Source organism: Narcine bancroftii, chromosome 5 (assembly GCF_036971445.1).
Source record: "Narcine bancroftii isolate sNarBan1 chromosome 5, sNarBan1.hap1, whole genome shotgun sequence".
Lineage (NCBI taxonomy): Eukaryota > Metazoa > Chordata > Chondrichthyes > Torpediniformes > Narcinidae > Narcine > Narcine bancroftii.
In genome coordinates this window covers 80,980,551-81,001,214 of record NC_091473.1, presented here as the reverse complement: position 1 = coordinate 81,001,214, position 20,664 = coordinate 80,980,551, and the positions used below count along the sequence as shown (strand labels likewise).

The 20,664-nt window shown below is 40.2% G+C and overlaps 1 protein-coding gene and 1 long non-coding RNA gene across 6 annotated transcripts in view; one reads left to right on the top strand and one right to left on the bottom strand.

Annotated features, from left to right (window-relative positions):
* Positions 1-272: 272 nt before the first annotated feature.
* LOC138763600 (uncharacterized) lies at positions 273-4,529 on the top strand. 3 transcript variants are annotated; one of them, XR_011357676.1, is made up of 5 exons: positions 273-370; positions 470-566; positions 1,030-1,128; positions 2,743-2,840; positions 4,154-4,529. It is a non-coding gene; the product is annotated as an uncharacterized lncRNA (long non-coding RNA). The 3 variants fall into 3 exon arrangements; XR_011357677.1 differs by having other exon boundaries at positions 278-360; XR_011357678.1 differs by lacking the exon at positions 470-566 and having other exon boundaries at positions 278-360.
* The window catches only part of LOC138763599 (uncharacterized oxidoreductase ZK1290.5), a 114,752-nt gene continuing 96,039 nt past the window's right edge, over positions 1,952-20,664 (bottom strand). For 2 of the 3 annotated variants that reach the window (XR_011357674.1, XR_011357675.1), the window contains exons 7-8: positions 4,142-4,441; positions 1,952-3,503 (exon numbers count right to left, since the gene is read on the bottom strand). Coding sequence is in view for 1 of the 3 variants with exons in the window: in XM_069938020.1 (XP_069794121.1) it covers positions 4,337-4,441 (105 nt within the window). In the remaining 2 variants the exon portion in view is untranslated. Of the gene's footprint in view, positions 3,504-3,694; positions 4,442-20,664 lie in introns of those variants that run through there. The other variant, XM_069938020.1, reaches the window with a different exon arrangement.

The window sequence follows — 20,664 nt, the reverse complement described above, 5'->3', positions numbered from 1 at the left end:
ATGGTAGTGAAATAAGTAAGACACAATCTATCCATGGGAGAATAATGACTTTGCATTTGACATCTTTGGGATAGATGCTGGTGTGGACTGGTAGGTGCAGTTGATTAAGCATACAATATTTTGTGCACTGACATCTATATAGCATGTAGGCAGAAATTATTACAGCAACTGTACATTTGCTGCAGTACATGTCTAATGACACACAATGCTTTTTGTATGTGGTTGCCTGGAAACTTGCTAACCCCTTTTGACCTGATGCCATAAGCTGCAACAATTTATGTAACACCACCTATCAGTACTGTACCTGAAAGAGGAAGTTTTGGAGGGACTAGTAGCTACAGTTTCTCAGTTTCCATATCGGTCTCTGAATGTAAAAATGTTTCATGTTTAAATTAGTGCCTTACTGAATACCCAACATAATGTGTAGGAAGATGCAAAAAATTTATTTTGTATATTTCTGTATTTATAGGAGCAGATCCTATAATATAATGGAGGAGTTTGGATAAGAAAGATGAAAAGGGTTCATCTGTAATCATCTTGAATGTAGGGGCAGGGAAGTGGAGAGGGTAAGGAATTTACTGGGATTGCTTTTAGGAGATAAGATTGGGACTTTTTGGCAATGTTGTTGGTTGGGAGTGACAGATAGTCAGAGGAAGGATTGGTGAGCAGTCCTTGGATGGGATCGTGTGGAGAAGGGCATGGACCAGGAAGCTTGTTTGATGAGTGTGGTGTGTGTTAGTTTTAATGTGGGATTGATGAGGGATTGGGTGGGTTGCATATTGTTGAGGATTTGGATTTTTTAAAAACTCACTGTGCAGACCTCTTGGTTGATACTGCAGGAATACAACTCCACGTAGTTCCCAGACTCCTTAGCAGCAGGGACCCTGAGGACAAAGGGGTCCAAGTTTCTCATGGGAAACAAGATCTTCCCATATGGCTCTGACATGTAAATTGTGTCAGATTGGCAAGGTTACAAGTCTTCCCAGTGAAATAAAACAATGAAATTGTTTCTGGATTTTTATTTTACAGTTGCATATCAGATGCCCATTCTGTTTTATTCAGTTTTGGACATGGATGCTGCTGACAAGGCCTCCATTTACTGTGTGATCCTAATTTAAGAAGTTGATGGTAAGCTACTAAACTCTGCTGAACTCTGTGTTATAAAGGTACCCTCATACCATACCTGATATTCAAAGGATGGCTGATCATTGCTGTGGGCCTAGAGTCACATGTAGACAACTAAATTCTTAAATAAAATCATCATACCAGATGAGGATGGCAGATTTCCATTCTTACAGGGTATTTCTGAATCAAATAGAATTCTATAGTTCAAAAGTGCTTTGTCTCTACTACTTAGACTCACCTTTATTTCATTGAATTTAAATTGCTTTTATGCCAGGTTGAGTTTTAAAGTCATTCGATCATTAGTCAATTGAATTTAACAATTTCAAACAATCACCTGGTCCTGCATTGTATTTCAGATTTCAAGCTTTTCTTTTGCTCTTTTCACTTACAGTATTTTAGATTTTGTGTCTTTCCTGCCCTCTGAACAGACAATACCATTAATAGAGTCATTAAAACACTCTTGGTCTTCGTGTCACAGACCTTCTCTTTACTTCTGCTTTTCTCCTCCACTTCTTGGCACCCTAAAATTTATTTCATTTCCAACTCCTTGCAGTTCTAATAAAAGCTCATCATCCTGAAATGCTAACGCTGTTTCTATGTTTAGACATGCTACCTGACTTATTTAGAATTTCCACCATGATCTGTTTCCATTTGATGATTTCTTGAATTTGAGTTGGGATTCTCTTTATTTTCTGTCAATTTGCATTTTGAGTTTAGAATTATATAAGAGACCTGTTGTGACTGCATATATGCTATCTAGTATTAAAATCAGAAATTAAAGTTGAAAGAAAAACACAAGTATCAAATTGTAAAAAAATATGCTGCATAAAAAGAAATGTTTATTTTTGTCTGGTTAAAAATTTGCATGTCAGTTAAAGGATTGGTTTGATACAAAGTAATCCAGTCTTGGTTCGAGATCTAAGAACATCCAGTCAGATACTCTATGGGTTAGAAGCAAAGCTCCTTCTGCTACATCCAACACCATATCTCAATATAAATTCCAGAATAGAGTATGCCTCAATCAGCAGTTTCATTCACCAACTGAGTAGTGGATTCTGGCACAAAAGAGCACATTGTTCAGTACTTATCACTGTAATGATCATACTTATGCTGAATTAGAAAAGAGCCTGGAATGTGGTTTTAACTGAGAACATATGTATGTTGCAAGAATGCTGAATACCATTTGGACACACCTGCAAACTGGGGCTCATTTTCAAACCACTATTTGCGGATTCTTCGGTTACAGGTTTTGAAACTGAATAGTATACACTTTCTAATACATTTAAATTTATCAATTGCAAGTGGATTATATTCATTAATAGATGAAAGGTCAGGGCACTTGAACTCAGTAATTACACTGGAACACTATAAATTTATTTTTAAAAATTCCATAATGATGAAGTTAATGAAAAGAAAGTTAAATTTTCTGTTGCATTTGTTCCTTATTCACAAAGGATATATTGTCAGGCAAATTTGATGTAACACTGGTGATTTTCAGACTCCAAAGATTGTGGAAAGCAGCATTTGATTGACTGGTGATCAATAGGACACTACTTTCTGAGCCACATGCCAGTGACAGTTAACTACATATTTTGACAACAGCTTTTTGTGTTTTAGTTTTTGGACTGCCCCATCATCATCATCTCTCAGATGCTCCAGTTGAATTCCAGCATAAGGACAATGTAGAAGTTGGGTTCACAATCATTCATGATCAGGTATAGTGTACTAATTCTGTTAAAGAAAGCACGATCACAGAATGTATTATAAAATAATATTCTAGAGAAACTTGAGGTAGTTTGTCCTTGCAGATGTTTGGAACACAATTTCCTATGTTTTGATGTTGCACAAACCCAGGTTGGTAATGGACGAGACCATTGATTTTCAAACTTTTTCTTTCCATTTGCATACCACTTTACTAATCTCAGAGCACCTATGGCATGGGATGGAACTAGACTATCTGAATTAACTGTTAAAAACTTTGAAAATTCAAGCTTAATACAAAAATCCATATTTTGAATTAATATTGTTATCCCATTAATACAGGATGCATCTTATCCAAAGGCATTTGTGAAGGTTTCTTGTGAATTTTCAGTAGCAGTAAAACAATCCGAAGTCCCATTTCTGTTTTATTCACCAGGTCGGTTGGTTGTTGAAACTCTCAATGGATTTTCCTCAGAGGATAGATGCAACCCTTTTTATCATTGGATAGAATTCACATCAACTTTTAAATTAAATGTAAACACTAATAATTCAAGTAATTAATCCAGGGTTATAATATTTTTGTTACTCGCACTGGATTTTGATATAATGTGCTTGCTTGGATTAAATATTTCAGAGTTGCTGTCAGTTTTTTTTAAAAGAGCCAAATCTCAGAGGTTCTGTTGGGAAAAAAAAATAATAATGCATGTTTTAAACATTTTGTACTGCTGCATAGTTCAAGTTCTGGAACACTAATCAATCAAAGAAGCAGTAATACTAACGACACAGGTTAATAAATTAAAACCCAAAACTAGATGCACAATAAATTTTGAAACTAACTCTTAAAACTTCTGGTTAAATGTTTAAAAGGATCTACATTTCTTATTTCACATTTAATTTTTTAATACATATGACTCTGTGATATGCCCTTTTGGGTTATGGAAATTATCACTTACAGAATTCACAAATTGCTACCCAACAATTTGAGACATGGAATAAAATTTACACTTGCAGAATATGCGTGAGGTAAATAAGCCAACACATTTGTCAATTTGGGCCTCATGACACATGAGCAAATATGCAGCTTTGTGTTGCAGAAAATCACAATATTGGCTGTTGACTAGGAATGCGACTCCCCATCCCGCCTAAAGCGGGGTTGTTTGTATTGGGAAAATAGGAGCAGGTGTCTTCTGCTTGCATCTGTTTATGGGACTAAGTATCTTGTACAGTTGCTGAAAAATGACATTAAATGAAGTAGAATTCTCAGTGCTATAAATGTGGATTTAATGTGTGTATTAAATTCAGTAACAGAAATTACCTGTTGTTTTAGGGAGACACACCGGGCTTGAGTTTTTTTCCTGGAGTAATAATCTGTTCAAAGAGGATAGCACATCAACTGGCACAACAAAATATTAGAAATCTTCAATGAACATTGCAGTTATAGTCTTAAGAGCATGCATTGAACATGTTCACTGGAGAGATCCTGCTTGGCAGTAGTCAGTTCTGATTGGCATTAATGTTCCTTCCATAAAGGAAATTTCAATGTAATCAGCTTTTCGTTATCCTTAAGTGAATTTAGAAACATCATATCTTCTTCGCTGAGTGAAAAATCGAAGACCTGTAAAACAAATCACAGTCATTTATCCAAGAGAATCCAAAAAATATTATGCCACTGCTGGAGATTTAATAAATAGCATATTGCATGGGTGGTGTAGCTTTTAATATAGGCACTGACCTGCTTTTTGCCCATACCTTGAGGAAGGGCTCAGGCCCATATAACGTTGGTAATATATCTTTACCTATGAACACTGTGAGATCTGCGGAGTTCCTCCAGCATTTTTGTGTTTTTACTCAATCACGACGTCTGCAGACTTTTGTGTTTCACGTCATTTGTAATTTTGCATTACTTTTCTAATGTAATTCAAATTTAAGCTCCTTAACCAACTTGATCATAAAATTATTGTTCATATTCATTGGTTCTTTTGATTTTTATAGACCTACCAAATTGAAGGATTTTGAAAAATGAAGAATTTCAACTCACGATCTTGTCCACCAATGAAAATTACTTTTTTGATGATTTTGTTCTCCAAATATTATTTTCTGTGCATTTCTCCCTATAAACCATGATGAATGAGCTCAAAGGAAATCGGCTCCAAGCATGGGCAAAATGATTAATCAAAGTCTGTAACATTTCTGGGTTATAACTTAGCCTGGGTGTCACTTCAGCATGTCCTACTTTGACAGTCATCTAGTGTAAGCTGTAGCTGCACAAGAAACTGTTGGCTCCATAAAATTGTGGGCTGAAAAAAGAATTAGACCAAGTTTAATGGTATAAAGGGTATTGTTTAATTTTTTAAAAATTGATTTAATTTAGAGATGCAGCACAGTAACAGGCCTTTTTAGCCCACGAGCCTGGGTTGCCCAAATACACAACTAACCGACAACCCCGAACGTTTTGAAGGGTGGGAAGAAACCAGAACATCAGGAGGAAACCCGTGCAGACATGGGGAGAACATACAAACTCCTTACAGACAGTGGCAGATTTGAACCCAGGTCGCTGATGCTAATTGTGACACCCATACTAGTGATCACAATTGACACAGTTCCAACTGAACAAGGAAACATTGAACTGCAATATTATAATATCTATGATTGAATGGACTTAATGATACAATCATATAAATTATGAAAATTATAGTGTTGTGAAAGAAGAATCCTTGTAATCTCATGCCAAATGCAAACCCAATTTACAACCCAGATGTATCCAAGACCACTGTCTTGGTCAAGGTTTATATATTAAGAATAGTCTTTTGGGTAAAATCTTTGGAAGGACCAGGGCAAAAATCCTTAATCTTGATGTATGTGTTTTCAAACTGCTATCAGGCTTTTGAACCTCCCATTGTTACACTAATCATAGATTTCTCTGACAGCACAAAAGAATAGTCTGCACTATTGCCTCACCTTTTTGCCCTATGAATATTTATTTATTATCTATCTTGTGTATTTATTGTTTCTTTGAATTTAATTCTATTTAGTTTACTGTTATAGTTTTTCTCTACAAGTACCTGTTCTGATGCAGCAAAGAATAATTTTGGTATGATGTATATGTCAAATCAAAGTACTGTAATGGCACTATAGATAGACTACAACACCCAGAAGTCTAGCGAACTGGCACAGGACATCATAATGTTATGACATGGTTCAGTTTTAAAAAAGATTACGCGTGACTCAAGTAAACGAGTTCTGATTTACCCGCAACTGTGTGTATTTGTTATTTTGCGTTCATCAGCCACCATTACGTTTTCAATGGCTACAATTGGTGACCCCAACATGCCCAAAATGAGCTTTTGGACCATATGGATACTGCAGCTGATGGTGTTAAGCTACCGCCCTTCTGGATGGTAGAACCAGAGCAATGGCTGAGGCACAATTTCACCTCAAAAAGATCGAGGTGGATGTGACTCGCTATTTTCACTTCATCAGTGCCTTGGACTAAGTCACTGCCAAGCAAGTCAGTTCTGTCCTGCGTGATTCACTGGAGCCTATAGAGTGCAAGTATGACATTCTAAAAGCGCTTTTGCTGAGAATTTACGGCATGTCCCACAGAGAGGGCCGCCAGACTGTTACACATGGAGGAGTTGGGTGACCATGCCCCATCCAAACTAATGGATGACATGTTCTGCCTGGCATCCGGCCAATGACCAGATATGTTATTTGAACAGCTCTTTCTGGAGAGGATGCCAGAAGACATTAGACATTATCACAGAGTTCTTTCGAAGATCCCAGGGCAAAAGCTGCAGAGGTGGACATCCTGTGGCTTGCCAAAAAAAAATACCCAAAAGGTCTTTGGACAACATCACTGCGTTACAGCTGTCTGCATCCAGTGCCTCAGTTGTTGACACTACTTCCCAATGCTCTCAACACACCAGCTCCTATAACAAAGCAACATCTCAAGCCAGGCAGACAGCCTGTCGACATTTCCACCTGGTGTTTTTACCACCGGCGTTGGGGAGTCGATGTATATAGGTGGCTGCCACCCTGTGCATTCTCAGGAAATCCCTGGCTGACCATCATTAATGGCTGTGATGGTTGCCGGAAAATCTACAAGCCTTCTATATGTTTGGGATCAGCTATTCCAACGTAAATCTTTGGTGGACAAAGGATCGGAGGTTAGTGTTTTTCCACCAACCAGTTTCGATACACGTTATCCTACCCTTATCCTACAACACAGTTTTCCAGTCTTAAACGCAGCCATTGCTCTTTCAACAGACATGTCTGATGTAGCCATAGGGGGCATTCTGGAGCAGTATGTCAATGGACTTTGGAAGCCATTGGCATTCTTTAGCCGCCACCTCCTTGAGGCCGAGAAGAAAATACAGCACCTTTGATAAAAGAGCTTCTAGCCATATATTTGTCCATCCGTCACTTTTGTTACTTTTTGGAAGGCAGACACTTCAGCATGTTCACAGACCATAAACCCTTGACCTTCAAGCTTTCGAAGATGTTGGAGCTCAACAGCAGCGGCAGTTATCCTTCATTTTGGAATGCTCTACCAAAATAATGCACATTTCTGGAAATGACAATGTAGTGCTGATGCACTTCCCCACTCAGTTGCGCTTGAGGTATCAGCTATGGACCATGGTATTGACTATGCTGCTCTCGGCGCTGCTCAAGCACAAGATGGTAAGATGGAGTCACAACACACCTCGATAACCAACCTGCAGTGGAAGGATGTACAAATCAATGCCGACAGCAAGTTGCTCTTTTGTGATATGTCAACAAGACATTCACGGCCAATGGAGATGTCACATTTTTGATTCTGTCCTTGGTCTTTCTCATCCATCCATCAGATCAACCGTTCGTCTGATTTCAGACAAATTTGTTTGGTACAGTCTGAAGAAAGATGTTACGCAAATGGCTAGATCTTGTGTAGCCCATCCAAAAGTCAAAATCCATTGGCATAAAAGCACCACTACAACCCTTCCCACTGGTGACTCACCGCTTCAACCATGTCCATGTGGACATTGTGGGACCAATTGCAGTTTTATGAAGCTACCGCTATCTCTTCACAGTGACTGATTGATTTACAAGATGGTAGCGCTTCTCCTTAATTCCCAGGTGGCTCGCTTCCGCCTATCGGCGCACATCACTTCTGACAGAGGACCTCAGTTTACATCTTTGTTATAGATGGCCTTCTCTCATCTCTAGGCTTCATCATAAAAGCGCCTATCACCTGTAGTCCAATGGAATGGTTGAACGATTCCATCGTCACCTTAATCAGCCTTAATGGCCTGTTTGGACGGTCCCAACTGGGCAGACCAATTACCATGGGCATTGCTCAGCATTAGGACAACTCCAAAAGAGGATCTTCACATTTTGTCTGCAGAAGTTGTATACAATGCACCTTTGGTGGTCCCAGGGGAATTCATTCCACATGAATCCAGTAAAGGTGAAGATCTCAAAGAGCTGCTGAGCAGACTACGGGATACCGTAGACAATTTATCCCCTGTACCACCATCATCACATGACAAACATGCTTCTTTTGTAGCACACGAACTGAAGGACTGTGAATACGTTTTCATATGCAGAAGAACACATGGACAGCCCTTGCAGGCTCCGTACGAGGGACCATACAGGGTGATAAAACAAACAAGGTCAACCTGCATCTTGGACATTGCCGGGCAGCCTCTGTCATTCACAATTAACAGGCTCCAACCTGCCCATCTTGACAAAACTGCCCCTCTTCAACAGCCTGCAGTCCGACGCAGGGGTCGACCTCCCATAAAACTACCAGGTGATAGTGCCGGTTCTGTAGTGGCACTAAAGATAGACTACAACTCCCAGAAGTCTTGTGCACGTGGTTCAGTGTTCAAAAAGAATACGCGTGTGACTCAAGTAGACGAGTTCTGATTTACCTCCAACTGTGTGTGTCATTATTCCACGTACATCAGCCACCACTGCGTTTTCGGTGGCTACAGTACTAATATCTAAATCAGTGGTCCATGGTCTGACCTTTTAAAAAAATACTAATCTAATAGTCTAACTTGAATACATCCATTGTATCTTTTCTGTAATAATTCGTGATAAACTTCAAGTATCGATAAGATCTTGCCATGTGTAAATTGATTAATATATTTATCAACTTACATCAGTGATTACACTTACAATTTGTAAAGAAGCTGTAAAGTATTTTGATGTCATTATGAAAAGTAGAATATAAATATGTAAATGCAAGCTTCTTTGCACAAAGCCTGGACTGGCTAATTGAAAGCTCTGGAAATGTGCAAATGGGAATTTAGATTCCTGACTAACATTCAGACCATAACGTGCTTGGGATGGGTTAAGGACCAGCACACAAAGCACAGAAAGTGTACAAACAAACAAACATGGAAAGGGTGATGTATACTTCAGGGCATGAAGAATGACAGGAGACAAGCAATATAATCTAGAGCAGTGGTTTCCAACCTACTGACCAACTTGTTCATGCATTGTAAAACACATCTTAACCCACTGCCGCCTATGTCACCAATAACATGCCCACCTCATTTAAGGAGTTGAGGCTGCCTAGGAAAGCTAGCAGGCTTACTACTGTATTTATATTTATTTTTACTTTTCTTTCTGAAAATTCCAACTAAACACATTAATTTGATGAAATATTGATTATGTATCTTTATCTTTGCTATATAAAGTACACTGCTTGACCTGCTTAGTTTCTCCAGCATTGTGTTTTTACATTAATTTTCTTGTCCAATAATCTCACTCAAGTCTTCCCCCCCCGCCCCCCCCCACATTCTGGGGGGAGGAGGAGGATGGGTCACATGCTCCAGGCTAATACCTACTGATTTGGAGTAGCATTCCATCAATTTAAAAAAGACAAAATGGCACCTCACCAAAATAAAGTTAGGCAATGTTACTCTAGTCCAATAGATTCACATTATCATCACCCAAACATGGACAAGAGAGGAAACTAAAAGTATCAGCATACTATTGTGAACAATAAGACTAAGCATGGAAAGGAATGGTGTAACTTCACAAGCTGTACACAGTGACTATACACAGTTGTCAAGGTATGGTTCAATCACAACATCGCATTACTCCAAACAAACTCTGCAGATCACAAAATGAATCTCAATGGATGGCTCCAATGCAAACAGAATTTGGTATGTCTGATGTACAAGGTCAAACAACTTGAAATTAAAGTAGAAACCTTAATTTTGGTGATTATGCATTCATTACATTTGAAAAACAATAAAATGAACACTAGTTATTTCCAGCAATGAAATTTAGTAAATTGGTTGTTATCTTTAGTATGTTTAATCAATTTTCTTTTCATTTAGTTTTACAAACCATAATAGTTATACCATCTGCTCCCAGCCTATCATTGGAATGTGAAGTGAGGTGGAAAATCATACATGCACATGTATAACTGCAACAACTTGAACTCAGTGTTTCAGAGCTGGAGTAAAGTTGGGAGCCAATGTGAGTGATCAACAAAGCTAAGTACCTTGTGGAGGGTACATTCAAGGAGTTGATCACACTGCAGCTTAAAAATGTAAACTGGAGTGAATAGATCCCTGCCAACAGACCAGGAGAACTAGATCCATGGTCATTTAACTCCATCGTGTTCACTAACAAGGCTTTCTTTTTTGGATAATGATGATGGTTTCTTTGGAGAGTTTAGGCAGAGCCAGGTGTGTGGCACTATGAGTGGTTCAGCTTCAGAGGAGAGGAAATCAAAAAGAGCAATAATGGTAGGAAGTCAAGTCAATGTCGTCTCCTTTATTTATCATTCATACCATGCTCGCACTGTAAAGACAAGATAATGTTTCTCCAGGACCACAGAGCATATTTACATAAATATAAGAATACAAGTTAGAATAGAAGTTAAACACAAATAAAATATTAAGATGTACACAGTAAAAGTCCACAGTACACTATCCACATATGTTCTGGGAATTCAGGAGCCTGATGGCTTGGGGAAAAAACTTGCACAATCTGAATGTTAGGGCCCGAGTGCTACTGTTTGGTCTCACCATGGACCTGTACAACTGCAGAAGGACCTCTTTACTCTTTTATTCAACTCCCCTTGTAATGAAGGCCAACATGCCATTAGCTCTCTTCACTGCCTTTCAGTGACTGATGAACAAAGACACCGAGATCTTGTTCTACTTCCCCTTTTCCTAACTTGACATCATTCGATAGTAATCTGCCTTGCTGTTCTTGCCACCAAAGTGGATAACTTCATATTTATCCACATTAAACTGTATTTGTCATACATCTGCCCACTCACCCTGCATTTTCATAACATCCACCTCACATTTCACACTGCTACCCAGCTTTGTGTCATCTGTAAATTTGCTAATGTTACTTTTAATCACTTCATCTAAATCATGATTATATATATTGTAAATAGCTGCGGTCCCAGTACCGAACTGCAGTCCCAGGTTTCCCTTGTCCATTTTCATAGTTACATCCTCAAAAAAATTCCAGAAGATTAATTGAGCATGCTAACTTAGACCAATCCTGTTACTGCTATCCAAATGTGCTGCTATTTCATCTTTTATATTTGACTCCAGCATCTTCCCCACCACTGATGTCAGGCTAACTGGTCTATAATTCTGTTTTCTCTCTCCTTCCTTTCTTAAAAAGTGGGATAACATTAGCTATTCTCCAATCTGCAGGAACTGATCCTGAATCCATAGAACATTGTAAAATGATTACCAATGCGTCCACAATTTCTAGAGCCACCTCCATAAGAACCCTGGGATGCAGAGCATCAGACTCTGGGGAATTATCCACTTTTAATCCCATCAGTCTACCCAAAACTATTTTCTGCTTAATATGAATTTTCTTCAGTTCCTCTGTCACCCTAAGTCCTCTATCCACTATTACATCTGGGAGATTGTATCTTCCCTAGGGAAGATAGATCCAAAGTACCTGTTCAACTTGTCTGCCATTTCCTTGTTTCCCATAATAATTTCGCCTGTTTTTGTCTTCAAGTGCCCAACTTTGATCTTAACTAATTTTTTCCTCTTCACATACCTCAAGAAGCTTTTACTATCCTTTATATTCTTGGCTAGCTTACCTTTGCACATCATATTTTTGTCCCTTGCTCCCTTTAGAATCTTTCTTCCTCTTTGGAATGAACTGATCCTGCACCTTCTGTATTATTCCCAGGAATACCTGCCACTGTCATCCCTGCTAGGGTATCTTTCCAGTCATCTTTGGCTAGCTCCTCCCTCGTGGCTCCATAGTTCCCTTAGTTCAACTGTAATATTGACACTTCCGATTTTCCCTTCTCCCTCTCAAGTTGTAGATGAAAACTTAGCATATTATGGTCATTACCTCCTCATAGCTCAGTACACAACACTAAATCCTGAATTGCCTTCTTCCTGGTACGCCCTAGAACAAACTGCTCTAAGAATCCATCTTGGAGGCATTCACAAACTCCCTTTCTTGGGGTCCAATACCAACCTAATTTTCCCAGTCTACCTGCATGTTGAAATCCCCCATAACAACTGTAGCATTAGCTTTGTGACGTGCCAGTTTTAAATCTTGATATACAAGCTACTATTTGATGTGGTTCGAGCTGTGTTCAGCTGCACAGTCATGTCAGTAGAGTGAACAGCAGTGGACTCAGCATGGAGCCCTGGGGGGCCCCATACTCAGTGTGATGGTCTTGGAAGTGCTCATACCGATCTGGACTGCTTGAGTCTCCTTGACAGGAATCAAGAATCCACTTGCAGAGGGAGGTGTTTAGACCCAGCTGCTCATCTCCTTTATCAGGTACTGAGGTATGATTGTGTTGAACACTGAACTGAAATTAATAAACAGCATTCGAACATACGAGTCCTTATTTTCCATGTAGGTGAAGGCTAAATGGAGGGTGATGGCAATGGCATTGTCCGTAGAGTGGTTGGACCTGTATACGAACTGCAGGGGGGTCTAGTAACGGTGGTGGCAAGAGTTTGATGTGCCCCATGCCAAGCTTCTTGAAGCACTTCATGATGATGGACACTAGTGTGTCAGGGCAGTAGGAGAATTAATAAATGGGAGGGGGGAAAATGATTGCTTTCATGGCCATGAATGTGAGTTTAGGACATATAGATATCCCTAGTGCCAAAATCAAACCTGTTATTAAACTGCTGCAAAACATCCTGAGGGAAGGTGGAGTTTGTAGCCCACATCAGGATGAAGTCGTTTGAGCTGATTTTAGGGAGCTAAGAAATAAATTATAAAGCACAATTGCAAAAGGAAGTAATAACAGGATTACACCTACTGCTGGATTGGACAGCAATCCAGGCAGCTACAGAGGTTCTGGAAGCGTAGGAGGCAGTGGCATTCAAGGGCACTCAATGTCTGATTGGACTCTTGCTTCTCTTTGTCTTCTTAATAGTGATGCTGGACTAGTATCACCTTTACAAGATTATCAAAGGAAAACAATAAAGGTATTGTCAATTGCAGATAGGGTCAGGGCAGAAAAATGTTGAGGTTGAAAACAGCATGATCTTATTGAACAGCATAGATATTTTGAGGGGCTGAGTGGTAGCAGAGTTAAGAGGCTATGGTCGTGGTGAGGTGGGGGTGGTCCTTGAGGATAGAGGCTGCTTTCTTATGTGCCAACTCTTATCAATGTCCTCAACGGAATTAAGATGTGCCTGTGATGTCGCAGGCCGAGTTAATAACCCTCTGGAGTTTTTTCTTGTCCTGAGTGTTGGCACCTCTATACCAGGCAATGATGCAACCAGCCAGAATGTTCTCCACAGTACACCAGAAGTTGTTTTTGAGAGTCTTTGGTGACATTCCGAATCTCCTCAAACTCCTCACAAAGTATAGCCACTGGCGAGCCTTCTTCGTGATTGCATCGACATGGAGGTTCCAGGACAGATCCTCCTCAGAGTCACTGAGGAATTTGAAGTTCTCCACAGCTGAGTCCTCGATGAGGACAGATTTGTGTTCTCCTGACTTCCTGCTGAAGTCCACAATCATCTCCTTGGCTTTGCTAACATTGAGTTCAAGGTTGTAGGTGTGATACCACTCAGCTAGCTGACTTAGATCCCTCCTGTACACTTCCTCCTTGCCGTTTGTGATTCTGTCGACAACCATGGTGTCAGACAAATTGGAATTGACATGGGTGCATAGTGAGTAGACCAGTGGGCTAAGCACACATCCTGGAAGTGTGCCTGTATTAATCGCCAGTGAGGAGACATTTCCAATTTATACTGACTGTGGTCTTCTGAAGAGGAAGACAAGGATCCAGTTGCACGGGGAGTGCAGAGGCCCAGAGTTTGGAGCTTGTTAACCAACACTGAGGGAATAATAGTATTGAAGGCTGAGCTGTAGTCAATGAAAACGAGTTGCTGTTTTGTAGGTGATCCAGAGCTGAGTGGACAGCCAGTGATATTGTGTCTGCAGTAGAGCAATTGTGATGATAGGCAAATTCCAGTGAATCTAGCCCTTTATTTAGGTACCTGTTAATTCTGGCCATGACCATGATAATAGGGGTCCATATCCAGTAATAAAAAGGAAAAAAAATTATAAAAGTAAATATTATACATACAAAAATATTGTTTCCCCAACTGATGGTGAACAGATCTATACGTATGGAGCAGGGAGGGGGGAGGGAGGGACTGTTTTGTTTATTTTAGTTTGTTGTGTTAGTAAGAAAAAGCTTAATATATTGTATATTTAAAATGTTACTACGTATATTTTTGAAAAAAAAAATCAAAAATAAAATATTCAAAAAAATCTGGCCATGAACAGCACCTCCAAGATTTCATCACAGGAGATGATAGTACTACTGGATAGTAGTAGTCGTTGAGGAAGCTCACTCTGCTCTTTTTGGGCACCGAGATGATTGAAGCAGGTGGGAACCTCTGACCGCAGTAGTGAGAAATTAAAAATGTCCATGAAAACTCCAGCTGGTTGGTTGGCCCAGATTTTCAGAACCTTGCCAGGTACGCCGTCAGGGCCTGACGCCTTGCAAAGGTTCATCCTTTTGAATGATGACTTTGGCCTCAGAGACAGATATCACAGGGATTCTCCTGTTGATTTCTCCTTCTCAAAGCAAACATAGAAGCATCACAGGTGTTTGCCCTCGCCTACAGTCTTGCAATAGCTGGGTGTGTCTGTCTCTGTCCCTAGCTTTCTCCAGAATTGCCTATTTGTACCTGGACTTGTGTGGAGATCTGGATCCCCAGCCTTAAACAGCCTTGATATCACCCTCAGAAGGTTGCGAATCCTCTTATTCATTCAAGGCCTCTGGATTATAATAATTTTACTGTTTGTTGGAGAAGTTTGTCAGCCCCTGAAATGTTTATCAGCTGTATTTAAAAAATGCGTGAATGTTCTGTTTCTTTTGTAAAAGTTCAAGTTTATTTATCTGATTGCATTAGTTAGTACAACCCGATGGAACAGCGTTCTCCTGTGCACAGTGCAAAACAATGCAAAAACCTACAGACATAACACACATACAGACAAGTACAGTACATAAGAGTTAGAATAAATATTGTTAATAAATAGTGGAGTCTCAGAAAGTTGTTTAGCAGTTCATTAGTCATTCAGAAGTCTCACTGCCCAAGGGAAGAAATTGTTCCTCATCCTGGAGAAACATTTTATCTCTTTCCCATAGGAGTAGCTGGAAGATGCTGCATGCAAAATGATAAGGGTCCTCACTGATTTTAAGAGCCCTCTTTAAAGAACAATCCTGGTAAATCACATTAATGGTGGGGAGGGAGGGGCACATGGTGGTGGTGGGGGGATGGATGGAAGAGAGAGACCCGTGATCCTCTCTGCCACTCTTATCTCCTAGAGATTGACCTTCGATCCAATGCTTTACAGCAACAGTACCACACTGTGTTGCAGCTAGCCATGATGCTATCAATAGAGCACCTGTAGAAAGTGGATAGAATGGCATCCAGTTGCCTTGCCTGCCTCCACCTTTTAAGCAAGTATAGTTGCTGTCACTCCTTCATGATAAGTGAGGAGATTCCAGGCCTCCAATGTGAACTCTCACCCTGGCCCCGTGGCCTACAGGACTGAGTCTCTGATGCGATCTCTCATCACCACCCTCCCCCACCCCCCCCCCGAGGAACTTGGTGCTCTCTCTCCACTACCGAGCTATTAGCGTGAAGTGGAGGGTGCTCGATGCTGATCTTACTGAAATTTACAATCATTTTCTTGCCCATGTTAAGACTCAGGTTGCTATTCTTGCAACATTTCCCGAGATTTCCCACCTCCTCTCTGTAGTGCAGCTCAGTTTTGGCGTAGCTTCTTTCACTACTGTCTTAGTCATGTTAAAGATAGGACATCAGCAGTCTGAGTGAATGAACTGAGCAAATATTGGGTGTGACTCACGTACATTCTTATTTTTTTTTCCACTGTTATACCACAAAGGTACAATATAGTGTTTTATTCACATATTGGCAATATCTTAGAATCTAAACACATATTTGTGAAATTAAGCTCATGGATTTCATTACACTTTTCTAAAATGTCTTACTCAAGTAAGAAATAGAGCAAGTTTTCATCTTTAGTTTTGTGATCAATAATCAGGGTTAAAAAACAAGATATGCAACATGTGATACTTCCAAAGAGATTTCAGGATGTAGCTAGCTTAAACCGTTAAACTGAAAGATATTAGCTTACTTTCAGTCTCACTCAGCTACAGTCTCCTTCTACCACCTGCCATTTATTTAAATGGTTAATCATTAGAAAGCCAATAAATTACTTTAGGAGGTCAAAAGGAAAACCAATTGAAGAAATTTAATACTACGAGCCCAAATGGGAATTCTCAAGGAATACCTAAAACACGAGACACAAAAATATTTTGTTTTTCATGGGATATAGTTATTGCTGGTAAGACTGATATCAATCAATATTTGCTATCAAAAAGCTAGTGGTGATTTGACGCAGGACCAAGCCTCCATCATCCTGACCCTCCCCTTCCTCCCTTGGATCCTTCTTACCTTTCATCTCTTGAACCACCCCATCCTCCTTCCCTGACACCCACTGATCTCCACTCTAACCCTTGGGTGGACTTTATCATCCCCTCTAACCTTCCCCTCTCAGAGACACATGCTCTGTCCTCACTTTCATCCCCCTTTACTCACACCTCAATGAGTTCTGCGTATGTCATATTCTGTTGGCTCCATCTCCATGCCTGCTCTTTCAACCAGGATCGTCCATCCCCATCCCAGTACAGAACTCTTCTCCCACCTTAAACATTCTTCCTCCTCCTTCTGCTTGCTCTGGACCTTTACATTTTCAATTACATGGAAACGTTAACTGTCTCAACTTTACTATTCCCCTCACTCATTCAAATATCACCTTCTCAGAATGCCTTGCCCTCCACATTAATCCCAACCTCACCATCAAACCCGCAGACTAGGGTGGTGCTGTTGTGGCCTGGTGCAATGACCTCTATCTGACTGAAGCCAGATGACAACTTTCACGTACTCCTCTTACTTACCCCTTCCACAGGATCCCACCAAAATTCATCAAACCACCATCTCTAGATAACTTCAGGCTTGTTTGCCACAATAGCGGGGATTTCCCAGAGACCAATCATTTTAATTGCCCGCTCCATTCCCATGCCAAAATCTCTGTCCATGGTCTCATTCACAGCCAGATTTAAAGCACCTATAAATTTGAGGAACAACCTCATATTATGTCTGAGCATCCTCTAACCGGATGGGATTAACATGACTTCTCTGGTTTCCAGTAGCCCCCTCACCTCCTCTCTCCCCTTTCTTGCAGCTCTGCATTCATCCCCTCCCCTGAATAATTCTCATCTTTTCTCTCCTGTCCTTCTATGTCCAATTATCCAATATAGAGAACAATTGGTCCAAGGCCAGTGAAGAACCTAATCAAGATTAAGTATAGGAAACATTCATGAAGAAAAGGTACAACACATCATCTGGACTTGATGGCCTATAACCTAAAATTGTGAATGAGTTGGTGGCAGAGATGATGGTTGTACTGATCTGTCAAAATTCTCCAGATTTTAAATGGTTCAAATAGAATGGAATGTAGTAAAACGCAACAACCACTGGAGGTGGAGGAGGGTGGTGGAAATCAGAACAAGCAGTTATGGGAATGATTAGAAACTATAGGCCAGGTAGCCTGATGATATTTGTAAGAAAAATAGATAGAATGTGTTTCTTGGGAACTGGTAACATAGGATATTTGGACAGCACAAAGATTATGTGTATTCTTCTATTAATAAATCAAGTGCGTTCTTCTTCTGAACTATTTAATTGAGGCAATAAAGGTTGAATAGTTTCCATTTTGTTCTGTACATTGATGGAAAGCTTGCAAGTGAATGAGATATTGAGATACAATAGAATCAGAAACCGATGGGATAATGATACAACCCTGTGTGACCTGATTGACTAGAGTTGGATGAACCCACACCCACTGAGGAGTTTTGAAGAATGGAAAATGATCGCATTGAAATACAAAATTCTGAGACACTTTGACACAAAAAGTCAAGAGAGATGCTATTTTGTTTTGTGGGAGAATCTAGGATTGGGTTGCATGTTCCCAAGGTAAAGAGTACAGCAGTTTGTACTACACCAAAGAAAAGTTTCTTAGAGAATTGTGCTTTCTTGGAATACAGTAGTTGTAAGACTATGGACTTTTGACCAAATTCATAACAGAGTTGGCATCAAGGATGGTATGGCATACCCCTACTTCAGTGGTCAGAAGCCTAAAGGTCCAAGTTTGTACAAGATGAACCCGGTACAGAAGTCCAGCACCTCAAGTCTCAAGAATAGTTTCTTATTAACAGCTGTCAGGTTCTTGAAACTCTCCATACCACTGGAATATAACACTAGTAGAGCACCATCAAAGATCTGTCTATATGAATGACAGAACACATTTTCTGGAACCATCAGCCAATGAACTGTGAATATTTATTCATTACTTTCTTTTATATTTATTGTTTTATTTCTCTCTTAATCTGTATTAGGGTGTTTTACATAACTGTGAAACTGCAACAGCAAATAAGACTTTCATTGCATCTGTAGATTGTGCTTGCGAATTTGACCATGAACTCTCATTCGTTCAGTGTAAGATTTTTGTTAAAACTGCAGCAATTCCATGAAGAGCAGAATTTTCTTCCTGCAGTGCAGCATCTAAAATATAACCAACCACCCAAGAGAGGTAGATCAAGGCTCAATACAACAGAAGCATAACATTCTCATTTTTGCATTCTTGTTTGAATGAGAAGCAAACATTTAATGTGCTGTTTGATTGCTCTTTGCACCTATTCACTTATCTTTAGTGATTTGTGGACAAGGACACCCAAATCCATGCAAATGATTCTATTGCCTTATCATACTAATACATTATTATTCACCAAACTAATACCAGAACTTAAGAAATAGAAGCAGGAGTCAGTCATTTAAGATCGTACTTGATCTTTAACTTTAGTGCCACTTTTCTTTATTCATATCTTGATTATTTTTATACCTTGTATATACTCAACAACTGAGCCTATGGAGCCTTTTAGGCCCCCTGCATAGCTGTAGCCAAAGTGAGGAGATCCCTATCCAAGATGAACCCACACAAAGTGGCGGGACCAGACAACATACCTGGTCAGGTACTGAAGGACTGTGCAGACCAATTGATGGAGGTCTTCATAGAAATCTTCAACAGCTCACTACAGAAGTCCATTGCTCCCGCAGGGTTCTCTGTACCCAAGAGGGAGATGATAACAAGCCTCAATGACTACCGTCCTGTGATAATAACCTTCACCATTATGAAATGCTTTGAGCGTCTGGTGATGGAACATATCAAAGCACATCTCCCAGAGATGCTGGATCTATTTCAATTTACCTATAATAAAAACATTCCAAAAACAATGCTTATAGGCTTGTCGCTTCACTCTGTCCTGCCCATCTGGAGAACAATGCCTCATACACCAAGCTGCTGTTCATTGTCTTCAGTTCAGCATTTAATATGATCCTTCCCCAGAGGCTATGGGAGAAGCTTCCCACTGGGACTCAAGACACATCTCCTGGACCTAACTGATCCTGGACCACAGTCTGTCCAGGTTGGTAGTTGAACATCAAGCTCTGAAACGCTGAGCACTGGCTCTCCTCAGGGATGTGTGCTCATCTCGTTCCTGTTCACGACTGGATTGCCAGATCCAGCTCCAACAGTGTCATCAAGTTTGTAGATGACACAACAGTATTTGGCCTCATCAACAACAATGATGAGTTGCACTACAGAGAGAAGGTGGAAAGTCTCATGAAATGGTGTGAGAGAAAACAACCTGAGACTCAACGTGGACAAGACAAAGGAGATGATCGTGGACTTCAGGAGGACCAGAAATGATTACCATTCACTATGCATCAACAACTCTGTAGTAGAGTGTGGAGAGCACCATATTCCTGAGTTCACTTAACTAGTGACCTATCATGGACATTTTACATATCCTGCACTTTCTGAGAAGACAGAAGCAGGCAAGGCTACCAAACATCATATTTCAACCTTCTATAGGAGGTCTATCGAGAGCATCCTGGCCTGCTACATCATAGTGTGGTATGGTTGGTGCAAAAAAAAGTATTGGAGGTCAATCCACAGGACCACAAGAATGGGAGAGAGGATCACAGGAGTCTACTTCCCTGCCATCGATGTGATCTACTGGGATTGTTGTCTGAAGAGGGCGAGCAAAATCATGATAGACCCTGTCCACCCTGTACACAGCAGATTTCTGCTGCTCCCATTGGGGAAGAGATACATGATTTTGCTCGCCCTCTTCAGACAACAATCCCTAACTGCCAGATCACAAATAAATCCTTTCTCATTACACAATCAAAAACAGCCTCATACGTC